Below are 18,113 nucleotides of genomic sequence, written 5' to 3' on the forward strand. Positions count from 1 at the left end.
AGATTGCTTTATAGCAAAATAACTGGCTGATTGAAGAGAGGCAGAGTGGAGGCTAGCAGACCTCCTTGAGGGCTTGTTCTATCAAATATTTATTATTGAGCATGCAGCAGGGGCTGGGTAGACCTGTGAAGGCAGAGAACTTGTTTGTATTAGTCACTGCTGGGTCTTCAGTACCTGCCACAGGATTGGATGCTTAGGAGGTGTTCATTAAGCATTTGTTAATAGGATGGATGGAACACACATTTGTGGTATGTTAGGTACTGTTCTAAGTAAGCACTTAACATATATTATCTTCTTTGTTTCTGCCAGTATTTTATGAATTAGAAAGCTGAGACTTAGGTGTTTATTTTGCTCAAGGCCAAAAAGTCTGTGTGATAGAGTGGTAGAGCTGGGGTTTAAGTTTTGATTCTTTTCATCCCAGTGGGATGGTTAAGAGCACTGGCTGAAGAGTCTGACTGACCTGGGTTCAAATCACAGCTCCACCACTCCTCAGCTGAGTGACATTTAAAAATTTATTTAAACCTCTAGTTTAATGTCTTCATGGGGTTGTTGGGAAGTTTAAATGAGAGAAGGCCTGTGTGGCACTGAGCACAGTGTCCAGTGCATAATAAGCCCTCAAATATTAGTGACTGTTAGTGTTATTATGCTGTGCTATCAATACCAAGGGCGCGGGACTTCCCTGGTGGCGCAGTGGTTAAGAATCCGCCTGCCAATGTAGAGGACACAGGTTCGAGCCCTGGTCTGGGGAGATTCCACATGCCACGGTGCAACTAAGCCTGTGTGCCACAACTACTGAGCCTGAGCTCTAGAGCCCACGAGCCACAACTACTGAGCCCATGCGCCACCGCTACTGAAGCCTGTGTGCCTAGAGCCTGTGCTCCGCAACAAGAGAAGCCACCACAATGAAGAGTAGCCCTTGCTCACCGCAACTAGAGAAAGCCTGTGCACAGCAACGAAGACCCAATGCAGCCAAAGATAAATAAATTTATTAAAAAGAAAAAATATACCAAGGGCACGGTTGGGAGTAGACTTCTGGAGCAGAGATGGTGGTTATTAGTAGAAGTCAGGGAGGATGACGGATGAGGCGAGTAAGTGGATGGGTCGACTTCATTCCCTGAGGTGATGATACGTGGAGAAGACTGCATCAGGAGCTGGGTTTCTTAATGAATATTGGAGAATGAACAGGAGACCGGTAGATGATAGACGGTGAGAAAGGGTAGAAGGTATCATGGGTGACCCTTTGAGGTCATCCTTAAAGAAGGGGTGGATTTTGCATGACTTTGGAAATGAAGCCATTGGAGAAAATGATAGGGAGGTCTCGCAGGTCACCCTGGCTCTCAGTACCCTGTGGGAGCAGGGAAGCTACAGGGAGAACTCGAACAACTAGATTTCAGTTACTTTTATATAAGAATAAAAGTTCAGCAGCAATGCATTCCTTCAGCAGGTGGCCTTAATATAGGCCAGGCACTATTCTCGGCACTTGGGATACAGCAGTAAACAAATTGGGCAAGACTTGCTGCAGTCTTGGAGCTTACATTTATTTTTAGATACTATTTGGTAGAATGCAAAGGCCAAGTAGTCACATGAAGGTCTTGATAGTTTCAAAAAAAGTATTAATCCAAAATGGTTTCTGTTCACTTCAAAGGTTTTTCAAAAGCCGAAGTTCTTGGGGTGGAGGGGAAGGGGCAATTTGTTGTTGTTTTTAATGCCTTCAGATCTGTCTCTAAATCAGACCTTGTTAGGGAAATCTTATAAACTCTGCCTTCAAAGTATTTTAGTCATGTTTTTAAGGGTTTTGGATATGTAGACAGCAGTAGAACCTGACTGAGGCTGCAGCCCCTCATTTGATTATGTATCTCCTCTAATCACCTGAAATAATAGTAACTCTGCCTGCTCAGACCCTGGGGTTTTGTGGTTCTAAGTCTGAACAATAGAGCACTGAAGTACCAAGAAAAAAAAGCAACATTTATCAGGTTGTTAGAAATTGGAGTTGATGGAAAACATTTAAATCAAAAAGTCTCCGGAGGATGAAGAGCAGACACACTTGGGGAAGCTAATGTGATGGAGGCAAACAATGTTCTGTGTCTGCTGAGTAAGAATGACTTTCAGAAATTTTTCCAACTGAAAGCTAGCTTTGCTCATCTCTGTTAAAATGCCCAGAAATTTCCTCATCTACGTTTCATTGCCCAGAAAGCAAGACAGGGAAAAGTTGGTGGAATATTATTAAATATATTTAAACACGTGACAGTGTGTTACTTAGCTTCCAATTACTAACAGACTTCTGCCAGCTCATTCATCTGATCATTACTTACCTTGACCAAAGGCCCAGGAGAATATATACTGAAATAATGAAGCTTTCATTAGCATTTATTGCTTTTCCTTAAAGCCTTCATTTTAATACTATGAAGTCAGATTTTAGAGAATGTCATAATTAAGATTTTCATAAAGAGAAACATCTAGTACTATTTAAATATGTAATGACTCCCAGGGCTATCTGAATTTATTCACATCATAAACCCACTCAAATGGGCTTTAATTTCTACTACAACTGTGCTCCCTTTACTTAACCTTAATGTACAACACCTTCAAGGCCAGTTTATGAACCACACACACACAGAATTATCAATGCTTTATTATAATCACACCTTATTAACAAGAAATGTTAATCTGGTTATATTCACCAGACTGGGCTCTGAGTAACTGGCAGCTCTTTTCAAAAATCAACTTTTCCTGGTAAGATGAATATTTGCCAACCTTAGGGTGTTTTAAAGAATGTGCCAGAAATTCCAAGAGCTACTCTAAAAGAGGAGTTCCAGAAGTGTTTTAAGCATGGAAGCATTTTTGGAAGAACTGTATAGTCTTCAAAGGTGACAACTTTGAAGGCAGAAGTGCTTAAATGGGTAGGTTTTGATATATTTACTTGTACGATTGGTCAGATTCCTTTGTAGTCACCAGTCACATTGAGTTTGACTGGATTAGCTTATTTGGCAAATCAGGTATGAAATTTATGTTTTGATAGAAAAATAGTTCCATCATGAGGGAAAATGACTTGGCAAACCTTTGTGGCTTATGTGCCTCTCCTCTCGGGAATCATCCCAGGGTGCTCTTTCTGAAGTCCTTTGGATTGGTTTTGAGCTCCCATTCAGATAAGTAAGAGGAAAAAAGAAGTCATGGTTATTGAGTTTAAACTATGTCAGAATTTGCCTAAATAGTAATCACTATAACAACTCTGTAAGGTATGTCTTCTCTATATATTTTACTGATGAAGAAACTGGATTTCAGAGAGATTGAGCTGGTTGGCAAGGTGACAGCTAATGTAGGTGGTTGGGAGCTTAGATGTTATTTTCCTTTTATTTTTTTATGTTTCAGCATTTTCACTAATCATAACATTTGAGTGCTCTTTTTTTTTGAAAGCTTAGAGTTTAATTCACATCTGACTCCAAAGGCTCGATCAACTCCTCGCTCACACACCCCCAGCCTTCCTAGTCAGCCAGATCCTACTCAGTGCCACAAATTTGTAAATGTTCTCAGAACTCTGGAGGCCTCTGATTTCCCCCCAGAGGGCATTCTTCATCGTCACCTTCTAGGTATCTTTCTCAGAAAAGTCTATGAGGACTCCCTGCACTGGGCAGAGAGGCTGAGTAAAATATTAATACAAGAGGGAAAGATTAGGACCCCCAGTAAAGTGTTGATTCCTGAGGAATAGGGGGTCCCCATCAGGCATGTGCCTTTCTAAACCCCCACCCCCACCCCCCAGACCTGGGTCAGGCAGTATAATGCTGTGGTGGGTAGATAATGCCTGTCACCTCCCTGCCTTCCCCAAATGTCTATACCCTAATCCCTGGAAACGCAGTGTTACCTGGCAGGGGAGAATTAAGGTTGCAGATGATATTAGGCTGCTGACCAACTGAACTTAAGGAGAGGGTCCTTTAAATGTGGACAAGGGAGGCAGAGTGATGCCCTGTGAGAAAGACCGGTCCTTGCTGGCCTTGAAGAGGAAGGGGCCACAAGCCAAGGAATGTGGGCAACCTCTAGAAGCTGGAAAAGGCAAAAAACCAGATTCTCTCCTAGAGCCTCTAGAAGAGAACACAGCCCTGCCAACACTTTGAGATGCATTTCAAGGCTTCTGACCTGCAGAACTATAAGATAATAAAATCTGTGTTGTCTTTAGCCACTAGGTTTGTGGTAATTTGTTACAGCAGCAATAGGAAACTAATAAAGGCCAACTTTGCTTCCTCTGGGAAAGCTGCCTTGCTTACCCTCAGCACCAGAGCTCGTGGGTGGGAAGTAGCCAACGTTGACCCAAGTGTCAGCAAACACTCAAGCCATGATACAGAGGTCCTGGCACTGGTAAAGAGGTGAGCCAGAAGAGAGTTGTGGAAGGAGGTCCAACTCTTTGGTCCCAAGTCTGACTGGGAACCACGGATTGAGGTCCAGCCTCCAGTCTGCTACTTACTAAGCTGTGTGGCCTTTACAGGCCATTTCACCTTGTTGAAACGTGGAGCCTCACAGTAAAACATGGATGATTATACCTGTCCTGCCAGCAGGTTGTTGTGAAGACAAAAAGTATGGTATAGGAGAGCACGCTTATTACCACTGCACACATTTTCAGTTCTAGGTAGTGAATCCGTAGAGTTAGTACCTCAGTTCTGTAGAAGTGTGATATACTATTATTATTTTTAATAAACACACATGTGACTTTCAACATTTTCTTCTAAATCTGCAATTAACAAGAAAATCTAAACAGAACAACTGATTCACTCCAAGATTGATGTTTCACAGTATTTTATGTAATCAGCATGTTAGAGCTAAAGGGGACCTTAAGGATCACCTCATCCATCTTCCAGACAAAGGAGCAGATTCAAGTTGTAGAAAGGTAAGAAGATCAAACCTTTAGAAATAGAATTCCCTAATGAGTCCATGGCAGCAAAACAAAACAACAGCTCAGTTTTTATGAATCCCCTCTAAGACATTAAGACATGGACAGCCATTTAAAGTAGAAATTCAGCCCAAACCAAGCCAAGCCCTTCCCTTGTCCAGCCTCCAAGGATGAAAACTTAGGTGCATAAAGGGCCCTAGCTCTTTCAACCTTGGTTGTCATTACCCTGCTTTGCCCACACCCCCTCCTCCCTGACAAATTTCAACCTAAAGAAGTGATTGATCACTTTACATCATGGCAGGAGTTCAGGAGTCAGGTTTAGGGCATTCTGCATCCCAATTCCAGCCATCCACCTCACCACTGCATGCATTGCCCTCAAAGGCAGTGCTGGCTGGTGCTATTAGCAAGCCTAGTCACATAAATCAGGGAAGCTCTGCCAATATATGCAAGGCATGTCACCATCACCCACTAGCAGTGACAACTCTAATTGTGAGCAGACTGTGCCACAGCCAGAGAGGCTGATGCAATCCCTGGAACCCACCTCTGCACTTTCAGATCCCAGCTCTTAGCTGACAGGATGCCAGCTTAGCCAGTTGGTCCTGATAGCCCTTGTGCTTTGCCAGGTGAGCCAGCAGAAGCCCTCAAGGCCAAAGAGGCAAAATATCTGATGAGGCTGGAGTCAGTTGAGCCATCATAGCCACTAAGAGTGGACGAGCCACTCAGGCTCATTTTTCTCCTCTGTCAAATGATGGAGTTGGACTGGACAAGGGCTGCATTTCCTTCTAGGCTTCTCTGGAATTGAAGATTATCTCGGTTCTTGTGTTGGAAGCTTTGTTTATCTTAAATAAGGAAGCTGAATGCTGGTAGTAAGGATTTTCCATTTGCAAGAGGTAAGTAACTTTATTTTTAATTATAAAGGTAATTTATGCTTGATAGAGAAAAGTTATAGCAATGCAGAAGTGTAAAAAGTGTATAACTCCCACAACCAGTGGTAAGTCATCAGTCAGGCTAATTGCTTTCCCCATCCCCTGAACAGGCTACTGGTGCTCCCATTAGCCATCTATTTTGAAGGAGAGGTTAAGATTCTGAAAGTCAATCTTTGCTTATTTTAGTGGTTCTAACAGTTGGTGAAACTGAAGAGTGACATTTGTAGAAGTTTTTTTTTTTTTCTTCCAAAAAGTCCAGATTCAGATCTTATAGGCCAACTTATAAATCCACATGAAGAAGTTAAATTTCAATACTTAAAAATCATACTATTATTAGAGTAATACAAAAATTGCAAGAGACAAAAGAATAAAATACATTAAAATGTTAATAGCAATCTAAGGTGACAGGACTTCGGGGGATTTTTTTCAGCTTTTCTTCGTAGAGTGGGGCATTGCATTTTTATTAATTGTGTAGTAAAGAAAATAATTTTAAGAAAAGTGTTCCTGATAATGACATACTAGGTGATTGGATTCAAACCAAACAGCCCAATAACTGACACTTATTAAATCTTTATTGACTAAACAGCTTTTTAAAATTTACTGCTACTTCCTTTTAGGCTATTTTTTTGTTAGGAATTCTACTTAGAGGATTAAAGATAAATGAATAATTATATTAATAATTTGAGAAGACTTGTGAAAATCTTAAAGACATTGAGTTCAATGCCTCAAATACTTATTGAGCAGCTGTTACAGGCAAGTCACTGTGGGAGCAGAAGGATGAGTGAACTCCATCCTTACTCCCAAGGGCTCAGGCAAGGGAGGTAAGACAGGAACCCACAGAGCCACACGCTAGATGGCCTTTCTAAGGGTTTTGAGATACAAAATGCTGAGAGTCCAGAGAAGTAAAGAATCATCTCTGAATGATGAGGAATCCAGGAAAGCTTCATGTAGGCAGTCGAATTTGAGCTAGGTCTTAGAAAATGGGCGGGATTTTTCATACTTAGAAATTGAAGGGGCTTTTTTAAGTGGAGGAAAGGCAAACAGGCACAGAGGTGCCAAGACCAGGGCATGTCAGAAGAACGAGGAGTCCAGTTTGGCCAAAGCATACAGCATGTGTAAGGGAAGGGACAGATAAGACTGGCACAGGGGTAGAGGAGACTTGAACGTCAAGCCACAAAGCTAGAGCTTGTAGATGATGGGTGATCTTGGGGGTCCTTTGAGCAGGAAATGTGATACAATCAATGTCAGCTTAGGACAGTTCCTTTGGCCAAGTAGGGGACAGTGTGGGAAGACAAGGATGGGAAGATGAATCCCAGATGAATGATAAATGGGGCCTGAGCTGAGCAGGTGGCATCAGAAGGAAGACAGCTGTGATACTTTGTAGAAATAGACTCAGTAGATCAGGGGCCTAGGATTCAGTGAAACTGGTGCTCAAATCCCACTCTGCCGCTTCATTACTTAGTTCCCCTGAGCCTGTCTCTTCTCTACAAAATGGGTGTAAGAGTAATTATATCATGGGGTTGCTGCATAGTAGGCAGAGGCAGTTATTCTTGTGAAGCATTTTAGCACAGCTCTGGCATGGTGAGTGCTCAGTACATGTTAATGTCACTGGTGGTATTACCTGGAGTTGGAGTTAGGAAGGAAACAGGTGTCAGCTCCGGTGACTGAGTAACAAGGCCGACAGTACAGCAGCTGGGAGCATGGCGTCTGCAGGTAGAGACTGTATTTGGAACCCGACTCAACTACTTACAAGCTTTAATCTCATACAAGCCACTTAACCCCTCTCTGTTTCCTTAGCTGTAAAATGGGCATAGTATTAATACCCGCCCCCCAAGGAGCTGCTGTGGAAATAAAGTGAGATAATACATGTAAATGTACCTGATACAGTTTAAGAGCCCAGTAGTTATTAGTTATTGGGTCAGGGGTGGAGATGCAGAGTTGAATAGAATTACCCCTACCATCTCCTGTGGCAAGATATGCAAGTAGAGGTGGAGACATGCTGCAGGGGACTGGCCATGAAGGACAGACCCGGAAGAACACTAAAGGCTGGAGGTAGTCAGGAGTCGCTGGCACAGAGGTGATTATTGTACCTCTACGGGTACATGAACCAAGATTGGGTACATAAATTGGCCTAAGGAAACAATCAGATAAATCCAGAATACAGGACGTCTATAAGACATACATAAGATGGCCGGGACTTTTTAAAAAGTAAATGTCATGGAAAAAAAATAGTAAGGGGGCTGTTCTAGACTAAAAGAGACTAGGGTTATAATCAAAAGTAATGTGTGAATCTTAACTGGGCCCTGTTTTTTAGAAAAGAGAAAAAGACACTCTTGGGACAGTTAGGGAATTTCAATTAAGGAATCTGTCTTAGAGGCTATTGGGATAAACATGCTGAAATACTTTAGGGATGAAATGCCATGCATGTTTGGGGTGGAGGGAAGAAAAATAAATATGGCAAAAATGTTAACAACTGTTTAGGTGGAGGGTATATGTGGGTATTCATTGTACTAGCTTTTCAACTTTTTCTGGATGCTTGAACATTTTCAAACTCTCAGAAAAATGAGGAAAAAAGAGACCTGAAGAAAAACTGTCCGGAAATCAGTCTACATCAGGAAAAGGAATTCTCTGGAGGAAAAGCAAGTTCCATCTACCAAAGGAAAAATTTCAAGAAGGGAGAGATTAAGCAAAATGAAGGCTGAAAATAAATCATCATATTCAGCCATTGTGAGACTGTAGCGGCTTCTTAAGAGTCCAGTGTAGCATGAAAAGCTGACCACGAGTGAAGGAGTAAGGAGTGGGGAGGAAATATAAGCAGCAAGGACTGCTCGACAGTCCTTGCTTAGGGGGTGCTCAGTTGGGAGCATCCAGGCTGGGGGAGTCTTTCTTTTCAGTCCAAGGAAGACCGGGGCCTTGCTAAAGAGGAAGACTGAAGAAAGGGAGGGAATGAGACAGAGGAAAAGAGGTAACGTTGTGGAGGAAGGGCCCAGGAAAGGTGGAAGAGGAATGGATGAAAACATGAGAGGAGGAGGTGGCCTCGGATGGGAGGGTGCCTTCCCCTTGGCCCAGGAGTGAGGACTGGAGATGTGGGGGCAGAAGCTCCCTTCCTAATAACGAGGAGGGATGGGGTCATGTCTTGCTAGTAAGGCGGCAGGTGTGAGGCAGTTAAGTGGGGAAACAGCACAGCTGCCACTGGCTCTGAAACGGGAAAAAAGAGGGCAGAGGTAAGATAGGGTGCTTGGTACTGCCGGGCAAGCTGGGGAGGGGAGCAAAAAGAGGGCTTCTCCAGGACTGCCTTCCTAAGGCACTAGAAATGACAGGGTAATGAGCAGTCTTGGAAACTCTCCCGTTCAGAAATTGGTGCTGGGCAAAGACTACTCATCAAAAATTTACTCATTAGGAAATGAGGAAAAGCTCTTTTTTGGGTAAAAATGCTTTATCATTTCCATGCACCCTCTACCCTGGGTTGCCCTGGCTGGTGTACAGGCACCTGGTGTGATAGTCTTTGGTGTGTAAGGAAGCTCCTGTTCTTTCAAAGTCACCAGGCACAATATGGCCATGGCTCCAGGTGATCTAGGTTCACAGGGCTGTTGGAGCTCTCATTCCAAAGGCAGTCAGAGGAAAACCACCCCCTGCGCGGATGCCACTAAACGCCACCAGCATTGGAGGCCGCTGGAGCTTGCGCTCCCAGGCACCCCGGAGGACCACGGAGTGATTTTTGGTTCTGCCTGGCCTCTGAAGTGCTTCTCAAGACCCCACATTTGGCGATTTCGATTCGGCAGAGCGGCAACGGACCTGAGATCTCGCTCCCAGGCGAGGCTGAAGACGCCGGTCCGCGGGCCACACTTTTTGAGTAGGGCTGGCCGGGGGTGGGTGGGTGGAAGCGGCTAAAACCTACAGGAAGACCTTCGTGATGACGTAGCCGTCCCTGGGGTCCCCCTCGGGTTCCTCTTTGAGCGGAGCGTGCAGCAGGGCCGAGCCCAAGGCCAAGGCGCCCTCCCGGCGGCTCACTTCCCGCAGCCGCGCCTGCAGCGCCTCCCTCTCGGCCTGCAGCTCCCGGCGCGCCTGGGCCGCCGCGCGCTCCTCCTCCTGCAGCGCCCGCCGCCTGCGCTCCAGGGCGCGCTCGCCCTGCTCCACGGCCGCCTCGCGCCGCGCCAGCTCGCGCTCCCGCAGGCTGCCGCGCACTGCCAGCGCGCCCATCTGCTCCAGCAGGCGCGCCCAGTCGCCCTCGGCGGCCGCGGCGGGGCCGGGGGCAGCGGGCGGCGAGCGGCAGGCGGTGCTCTCCGCCAGCTCCCGCCGGTGCGCGCTCCTCAAGTGCTTCCACAGCGCAGCGGTGCCCGCGTGCCAGCCCGGGCCGCGGCCCACCTGCTCCCCGCACAGCCGGCAGGTGGCCCAGGGGCCCGACGCGTGGCCGGGGCGCGCCGGCGCCAGGTGGAAGTACCCCCAGGCCTCGGAGTACGGCGCCCCCAGGCGGCCTGCAGCCGCGTCCGGCCCGCCCGTCTCTTCCATGGTCACGGCCGGCTCGTCGCTCCTCATTCTCTAGGCAGCGCCTGCACCGGGGGACACAGGGTAAGACGACCACAAAATTACATGTGCACACGGACACACGCTCCAACACACAACTTCTAGGACGAGAGTTAGCCTGTCAAGAAAACATGCCTCCCTCTCACTACTGATAAAAATCCTGCGGTTAGTTTGGGTAGATGCTTGCGTTTCTTTTTCAGTAGGTATTAACCGTTGATTCTTCGGGGGGGGGAAGGTAGAAAATGCCTAGCCCCTCTTTCCTTAACCAGGAATTTTCTTCGAAATTTATTGGATTCCCTGGCTCACAAGTACTAAGACTAAAATTGGGAAGCCAAGCTTCTCATAAGAATAAGCTAAATAAGTGCTGTATGTATATGTTAGTTTTAACTAGTCTCCTTTACGCTCTTTAAAAAAAAACGAGCAAGGCTCCCTTTTGAATTCTTCTCGCAGTGTTGCACAAGAAAGGAGTGGGGGAAAAAAGTTTCAGGAATGAAAATTTTGTTTCTTAGACTTTAAGGGTGACAGTGCTAGGACTGAGCAGCTTTTCAAAAAGCTTTCAAGGAGACAACTTTTTTCAAGGTAAAAATATCTTTGTTTTTGTGATTTTAAAAACGATGTGCTTATGAGAAACATGGACTGCTAGGAATCATTAAAATGTTTTAAAAATACGCACATTTAGAAAACAGCAATATACAAAGCAGTTTTCTAAACTTTTACCTTCAAATCAGGCGGTGGGCTGTCTCTATCATTGCCTCAGGGTTTCTAGCCAGCCCAGGTTCTCAGGTGGAAACACTGCAGTGTGGCTTCTGAGTTCTCAAGAACCATCAGCAGTGCTAGGAGTAAATTCAGAGGACAGGCGGTGGAGTAAAAGAAATTCAATTAAACAGCCCTGAAAGTAGATACTAGAAATCCTGGATGGTGCCATGTCCCTCTGGTGTTCATTCTGCCGACCCTCTCATAGGTGCTCCAGTCATAAAAAAAATAAAATTAGTTTTCTATATTGCTTATCCCAACTAAATGGCCCGCACTCTATATTTGCAAGACAAAAAGCTTGGTGGATTCTCTTAATTAAGGAAGAAAAATAGAAGTAATAGCTGTTTGCTTTGTCCAACAAATACCTGTAGTTAAAGGGATCCAAATACAACACAGTGCCTATCACTGCCAGGTCTTTTCTATTAAGAAAACATTTCCCACTGTTATAACCTATCAAATGAGGGGGGGAGATAGAAAAGGTGAATTTTCTTCTTTAAAAAATAACTTCACTGGGCTTCCCTGGTGGCGCAGTGGTTGAGAGTCTGCCTGCTGATGCAGGGGACACGGGTTCGTGCCCTGGTCCGGGAAGATCCCACATGCCGCGGAGCGGCTGGGCCCGTGAGCCATGGCCGCTGAGCCTGCGCGTCCGGAGCCTGTGCTCTGCAACGGGAGAGGCCACAGCAGTGAGAGGCCCGCGTACCGCAAACAAAACAAAACAAAACTTCACAAAGGGTCAAATGTGTGATTCTAGACAAATTTGCTTTGAAAGTTTAAAAATAATAATAGAATATATGACAGACTTGGAGCTCTCCTGAGAACTTATTTCATCGGGAAAATTCAGGCCGAGGTGGGAGAATAATGGACAATGAGATAGCCAGTGCCCGCTCCTACTGTCAGGTTTTGAACCAGCAGCAGTGGAGACGATGAAGTTCCAGAATCTCTTTTATTAAAGGCAACTAGGGATGACTGAAGACAAAGATGAAAACAGGAAAAATATGTTGCTTTAATAATAGTATTTAGTGAACCTTTTAATTCAGTTGCTAATAGTCTCGTTACAGATGCGTTACACTTTTCTAAACCTCATTTGTTTTTTTCCCACCAAGCAAGTCCACTGAGATCAGGCAGGACATTTAACATATCTCTTGAATTAAAAAATAAAAAAAGAATGAATTTACCAGAATCATCCAAAAAAATAATAAGTACCAGGCCTCTTCTAACAAAAGAAATAGCTATTTACATATCTTCTGATATGAGGCATTGGTTTGAATATGGTTACCCATGATAATTAGTATAAAAGGTCATTAGAAATTAAAGGCTAGATTTCCCCCAAGAGATTTACTAAATCACTGAAGTCCCCAAAGCCGGAGTGGTGGGATGAGGAGGGGAGTTACAGACCCCCTTCAAGGATAACTTTTTTGCGGTTAGTAAACATTGTGTTTAGTAAACAGAACCAGATTTTAGTCTTAGAGATGTTTTTTGTTATCCAGCTTTACTTAAATTTTTTTTCTACATTTCTTTTTTCTTTTTTTTAGAATTCCATTCCTTCTAAATTAGAATCTTACCTTTCCAGAGTGTGCCCTTTTTTAAAATTACTAGACATACACAGAAGTGGAGAGAATAGTAGTATTATGAGTGCCTATATTTACTTTATAAATTAAAAGAGATTTAATTTCTTCAAAATCTGGGATGCCCAGAGGAGTGCCACATACAGGAGTGGCATCTGTTCTAAGACTTAAGGTGGAAAACAGGGATGAGAAGCACTGATCACTGATTTTGATGTCTTAATCCTTTAGACTTAGTGGAGCCCTAATCTGAGCCAGGGACAAGCAGCACCACAAGTGTTGGCCAGCAGAGTGCTGCCCCTCTGAGGGCGGCAGAGGGACCTCCTATGCCCTGGCAAGCCTTCACTCTCGGAGGTCTTAACCGGTGGAAGACAGCATGGTTCAGAACTGCCTCACCTTCTCAGCCCTCCGACCACAGCTACATTCTGGCTCAAAAGAGTCTTCTGTTCAGACTCAGTCTCTAAAGAGTGACCAGCAGTAACTGTGGCCACAAGTCGTTCCTAGCAGAGCCTTCCTAGGTCTGCTAAGCAATCCTTGAGCTCATTTCAACCATCCCTACAGTGCAGAGGGAAAGAAGCTTGGCTTGGCAGAGAAGTCTTAGAATCTTCAGCCACGACCCTAATATACAAAGAGCTCTTACAAACTGAGAAGAAAAAGACAAACAAGCCAATTGAAAAATGGGCAAGAAATATGAGTAGGCAAATGACCCAAGAGCAAAATCAGATGGCCAGGAAATTTGTGAAAAGATGCAGACCACTTATATTCAGGGAAGTGCTATTAAAGTAACAATAAGGTCTCATGTTAGATCCATCACACTAACAAAAATGAAGAGGTCTGTCAGCCAAACTTGGAAGGGGGGGCAGAGCAAAGGGTATGCTCATGCATTCCTAGTGGAGATGTGAAGGCTTTTAGGAAAAGCAATCTGCAATTTCTATTAATTAAAAATAGATATAATTGGGGATCCAACTCCTGGGAATCTGTTCTGTAGAAGTAAAAGTACCAATATGTAAAGTAACATGTATTAGGATGTTTATCATAGTATTATTTAGAATGGCAAAAAACTGGAATCAAGAGAATGCCTATCAGTAGGAAAATGGCTGGGTAAATAATGTGTAGTCACCTCAGGGAATATTATGCTCCATTAAAAAGGATGGATTGGAGCTCTGTCGGGGGATTTCTGGAGGAACTGTTTAGGGAGAAAAGCAAGATGCATAAAAGTGTGTATAATATGATCTCACTCTTATTAAATAATAAGTAGATCTGTATAGGACATACAGATTAATGATTTTTTATATATACGAAGAAAAATAAGGAGATACACTATGGGCTGAGGGGGTTGTAGCTGATGTGAAAGGAGAAGGGGAAGAGGTAAAGGCAAAAGGAAAAGAAAAAGCGTGCTGAGAAGGCATGTACATGATCACGTGTATACATGTAGGTAGAGTATATATATGGCAGGGTCTATACATAAATAAAAAGTAATTTTATAAAACAATCTTCAAGCATGTGAGCTCAGGCAGGCCTAGGCAGCCTTAACTCTGGAGACTGGAGGGAACAGTCCCATGGGGCATAGTGCGCTGCCATCTGGCCCTGGAGGGATCCCAATGTGAGCTTGCTCAGTGTGGGTGGTTCACTGTGCCCTGCCTGAGCAGAAGGAGATTCTATATCGACGTAAGATGGAGGGTGCCATGGGAGGGCAGCCCACCTCACTCATCTCCCCGGCATAGGGCCTGCATAGGGCAGGCACTCAGGGGACACTGCATTAAATGAAATGAGCCCAACTTTACCTTTCTTAGCCCCAGCTCACCGGAGTCTCTATCTCCCCATCTGTCAGGAGAAATGATAAGATTAGCTGCCCCTAATAGGTGGCTGAAATCAGATAACACAGGAGATGTCACTGTTGGACTCGCCAGTGCTATATCAATTCAAAGCATGAACAAAAGGAAGCTCCCAGTATTTACTATTCAGACATGCCTACACGAAGATCTTAGTGGCTAAAAGGGAGTGCTGTTTTTCTCTTTAACATATTCTGTTATTCAATAGAGGAAGTAGTTTAAGGTGGAAGAATTCTCTTGGGGATTTTTAAATACAAAAAGCAAATTAAAAAGAATCATAGATCCACTTCCCCACCCCCAACCAAATTTATTTTCACTTCCTCAATTGATCTTCCTGCAAAATAGGTGGCTCATCACTCAGGTAGAAGATGATGGGGAGGCCTAGTTAGCTGGGGTCCTGTGGTATGCATTTCTTCCTTACCAAGTACTGCCCCCAAACCGAACACCTATTAACTTGTGTGGTAGCTAACAAGAAGAAAACGAAAAGTAAAAGCTTTCTTAATTTTCCTTAAACAATTGAAAAACTACCAGAAAGTTGCCACTGAATGATTATGTCGTTTACGTCCGTTCACTTCATCCACTCTTTCATTCAAACTCTCCTTGTGTACCTGATCAGGGCCAGGCACGTGCTTGCTGCCCAGGATGCCAAGAGGAGCACCACATAGTCCCTGCCCTCTGGAAGCCTACCATCTGTTGGGGAGAGATGCTTCAAGATGCTGACACCCATGGTAAAGATCAGAGCAATGTTCACTCATGAAGAGTGGGGAAGCGTGGGCTTGGGGACCCTAACACAAAGGTTCATGCAGATACGCGGCTAAAGCATTCTTTCCCTTCCCCACCTTGCTCAGGGTACAACATTCACTAAAACACATCACCATTAGTGCTGACTCTAATAAATAAAGTACCAGTTCTTTAGTTGTATAATTAGGCTTCCAAGCTTATATTTTAAATAAAATTTCTTGAAGCTAAATAAATGCACTGCTAGCATGAAATTAATTTAACAGTGGAAATTTTTGAGTCCAATTTCAGGGGGAAAAAAGCTGAAAAAAAAGTAGATTTTAGTTATTTCTTGGAAAGGGAGAGAGTAGTATTAATGGTATGATGCCTCTGAATTCTATGATGAGTTTCATTCCAGTATCCATTATCTGGAAGGGATGATACGAAGTCTAAGCTGCTGGAAGATAAGACATTCATATTAATTACCTCTGCACTTGATGTTCTCTGAAGAAGTTTTATTCTTCTAATAACTTATCAGATTAAAACCCATATTCCTCAATATGATCTCCCTGAATACCAATATAGAGAATAAAGGAAGAGATCAGAACCTGGATGAATACTTTGTGTAAATATGGGTGTATACATACAACGTATGATTATAACATTGAGAATCATCCTATAAACCACCCACAAAAGTTAGTTTTATTATTTTACACTTGTGCTTGTACACATACAAAATATCAGGCAGGCGAAAGGTCAAAGAACCAGGCAGTGTTCTCAAAAAATCACAGAAAGCTCTATTTGTCCTTCCATGGTCAAGTCTAATCGCTTTAGTTGGATTAATCTAGCAGAGTTATAAACAAATATGTGTAGTTTGAGCCTGGCTGGATCTTAAGTGAGAAATTCACCCTAATGTCAAATCCACACAGACTTATGTGAAAACACTAAAAACATTTTTATCCACCAGTAACTTTAATCAAAGCAGAATATAATAATTAAAACAAATAATTAGCCTTGACAACTGAGGTATCAAGGAAACTACAGTTCATCTGTTACCTGTCCATCTCTGTTGAAATATTTATTTACTGCCATATATTAATCTATTTATAAACAAATCTAGACAGTTAGAAAAATTAGTCTATAGTCACCAGGCTGAAGGCTTAGTTGAAGTAAAAATGCTTCCAAACTGTAAAGGATGGATACCTCAGCGAATAAAGGGTTAAGTGTGAAAAAACTTGGAAAAATGTTACACATGGACTGTAAAAAATGTACTGGACCCACAGCTAATGAACTGGTAAATCAGAGATGTTCCCTAAATGTCATAAGCCAAAATTTTAGATACTTCTTCCATTAGCTAAAAGGCTGAGAAACGCTCTCTATTAATGTATTTTTTTTAATGAAAATTGTGAAGCTTCCTCCCTAAGTGGACCTTTATTTCAGGCCTACATTATTTTATTTAATACATGTGTTACTAAAAAGAAGGGTGTTGATCTATTTTCATCTTGTAAGATGCATTATTTAATGTGAATTAGTGGGATTTAAAGCTGCCCTACTTTGAAGAGCTCTGTAACAAAGATTTTTTAATTAAGAATTACGTGGTATTGGCTCTTGGTCTTTGCATACATTGTTGCATACTTTTCATTCTCAGGTGCCTCAAAAGCTATTTTTGGCTAAAAAAATGTATATAAATAATTACATTAATGAAAAGTACAGAAAATGATTACCCTAATTATGTCAATTTATTAAGCTATTTCGACAACAGTTTCTCTTAAACACCGCATCTTTGTAGTTTTAGCTAATTAGAAGTTTGGATGGTAGCAGGTACTTTTTTTTTTTTTTTCTTTCAAGGAGGGAAAAGTAACTTTGCTTGGTAAACTTCGGGCATTAAGTTAGTGTAAGTGATTATAGCAAACTGCTCCTGTATGTTCCTGAAGGATCAGAAAATTCCTTTGTTTGAGCACGGTGGGGATCGGGGTCTTTGTTTGAGCATCTGGCTTGCATTCGGTTTCTCCCCAAAGTGGGAAACATTCAGAAAGTCTCAATTAGAGAAAGGGCCGCCAACCACTTGCCCTGTTAAAGGACTGACTGCAATAAGGCAACTTTAATAAAGGGAGAGCACATGACTTTCGATATTCCTGAATAACTTTTTTGAAGGGAGACTGTAGAGCAGGAGCAAAAATGAGGTGCATAAAGAAACTGAACCGGGCGTTACACAGAATCCCGGGTCCAAATGCATCTTTTACAATAACGGTAATCCCACCACCGCGGAGGGCACGCCCGGCACCCCATGCACTAGCAAGCCTGCGCGTCTGTGTCTGCGGGGCGCTGGCTGCTCTGCGATCCCCCGCCAGGCCCCCGGCTGGTCCCAGCTCACTCCGCCGCCCCCAGGCAGCTTCCCGCGATCCCTCACCTGTTCCCCGGGACTCCCCAGTCTCCCGTGGGCACGCGCCGCCGCGAGTCTCGCAGCCCACACTCACCCCATCACCCCCGAAGCGGGAGGTGGGCTGGGTGTCTGGGATCGCCGATCCCCTCCAGGATCCTCGCAGACATTTTGTCCTGTGCGGAAACCTCAGCGCCGCGTCCCCCTTAAAGACACAGCGCTCCATTCATGCGCCTGGAGTGGAAAGGGGGGATGGAAACGTGTGACCCGGTGTTGAAAGGGCTGGGGAGTCACTCCCGAACCGTCCAGGTCCATGAGCAACAGACTTGTGTTTGCCCAGGTTTAAAAAAAAAATGATGCAGTAGTTTAGTGATTTTTAAAAATGGAATTACTGTTTTATATCTTTATAGTAACCTTCCAAGACCTGGATTCCTGGGCTTGAGTCTCTGAGTGTAATTTTCATCCTTTCAGGTTCAAGGTGTGTGATGGCACAAGTCGTTAGAAGAAATCCCCTGAACCAAGGTCTGGACAGATAAAGGT

At 43.8% G+C, this 18,113-nt stretch overlaps 1 protein-coding gene and 1 non-coding gene across 4 annotated transcripts; both read right to left on the reverse strand.

The window, feature by feature from the left end:
- Positions 1-2,666: 2,666 nt before the first annotated feature.
- On the reverse strand, positions 2,667-17,883 carry ZBED3 (zinc finger BED-type containing 3). 3 transcript variants are annotated; one of them, XM_022594528.2, is made up of 3 exons: positions 17,671-17,883; positions 11,047-11,162; positions 2,667-10,355 (listed from the first exon to the last, which is right to left on the reverse strand). In XM_022594528.2, the coding sequence occupies exon 3, from the start codon at positions 10,339-10,341 to the stop codon at positions 9,700-9,702; it is 642 nt and encodes a 213-aa protein (XP_022450236.1). In that variant the 5' UTR covers positions 10,342-10,355; positions 11,047-11,162; positions 17,671-17,883; the 3' UTR covers positions 2,667-9,699. The 3 variants fall into 3 exon arrangements, with proteins under 3 accessions (XP_022450236.1, XP_022450225.1, XP_089765164.1); XM_022594517.2 differs by having other exon boundaries at positions 17,604-17,883; XM_089909038.1 differs by lacking the exon at positions 17,671-17,883 and having other exon boundaries at positions 11,047-17,592.
- LOC115801645 (small nucleolar RNA SNORA47) lies at positions 12,918-13,055 on the reverse strand. The gene has a single exon (XR_004021962.1). It is a non-coding gene; the product is annotated as a small nucleolar RNA SNORA47 (small nucleolar RNA).
- Positions 17,884-18,113: the final 230 nt, after the last annotated feature.

Source organism: Delphinapterus leucas, chromosome 3, assembly GCF_059928025.1.
Source record: "Delphinapterus leucas isolate spDelLeu-1000000601 "Yukka" chromosome 3, BTC_Dleu_Yukka2, whole genome shotgun sequence".
Taxonomy (NCBI): Eukaryota; Metazoa; Chordata; class Mammalia; order Artiodactyla; family Monodontidae; genus Delphinapterus; species Delphinapterus leucas.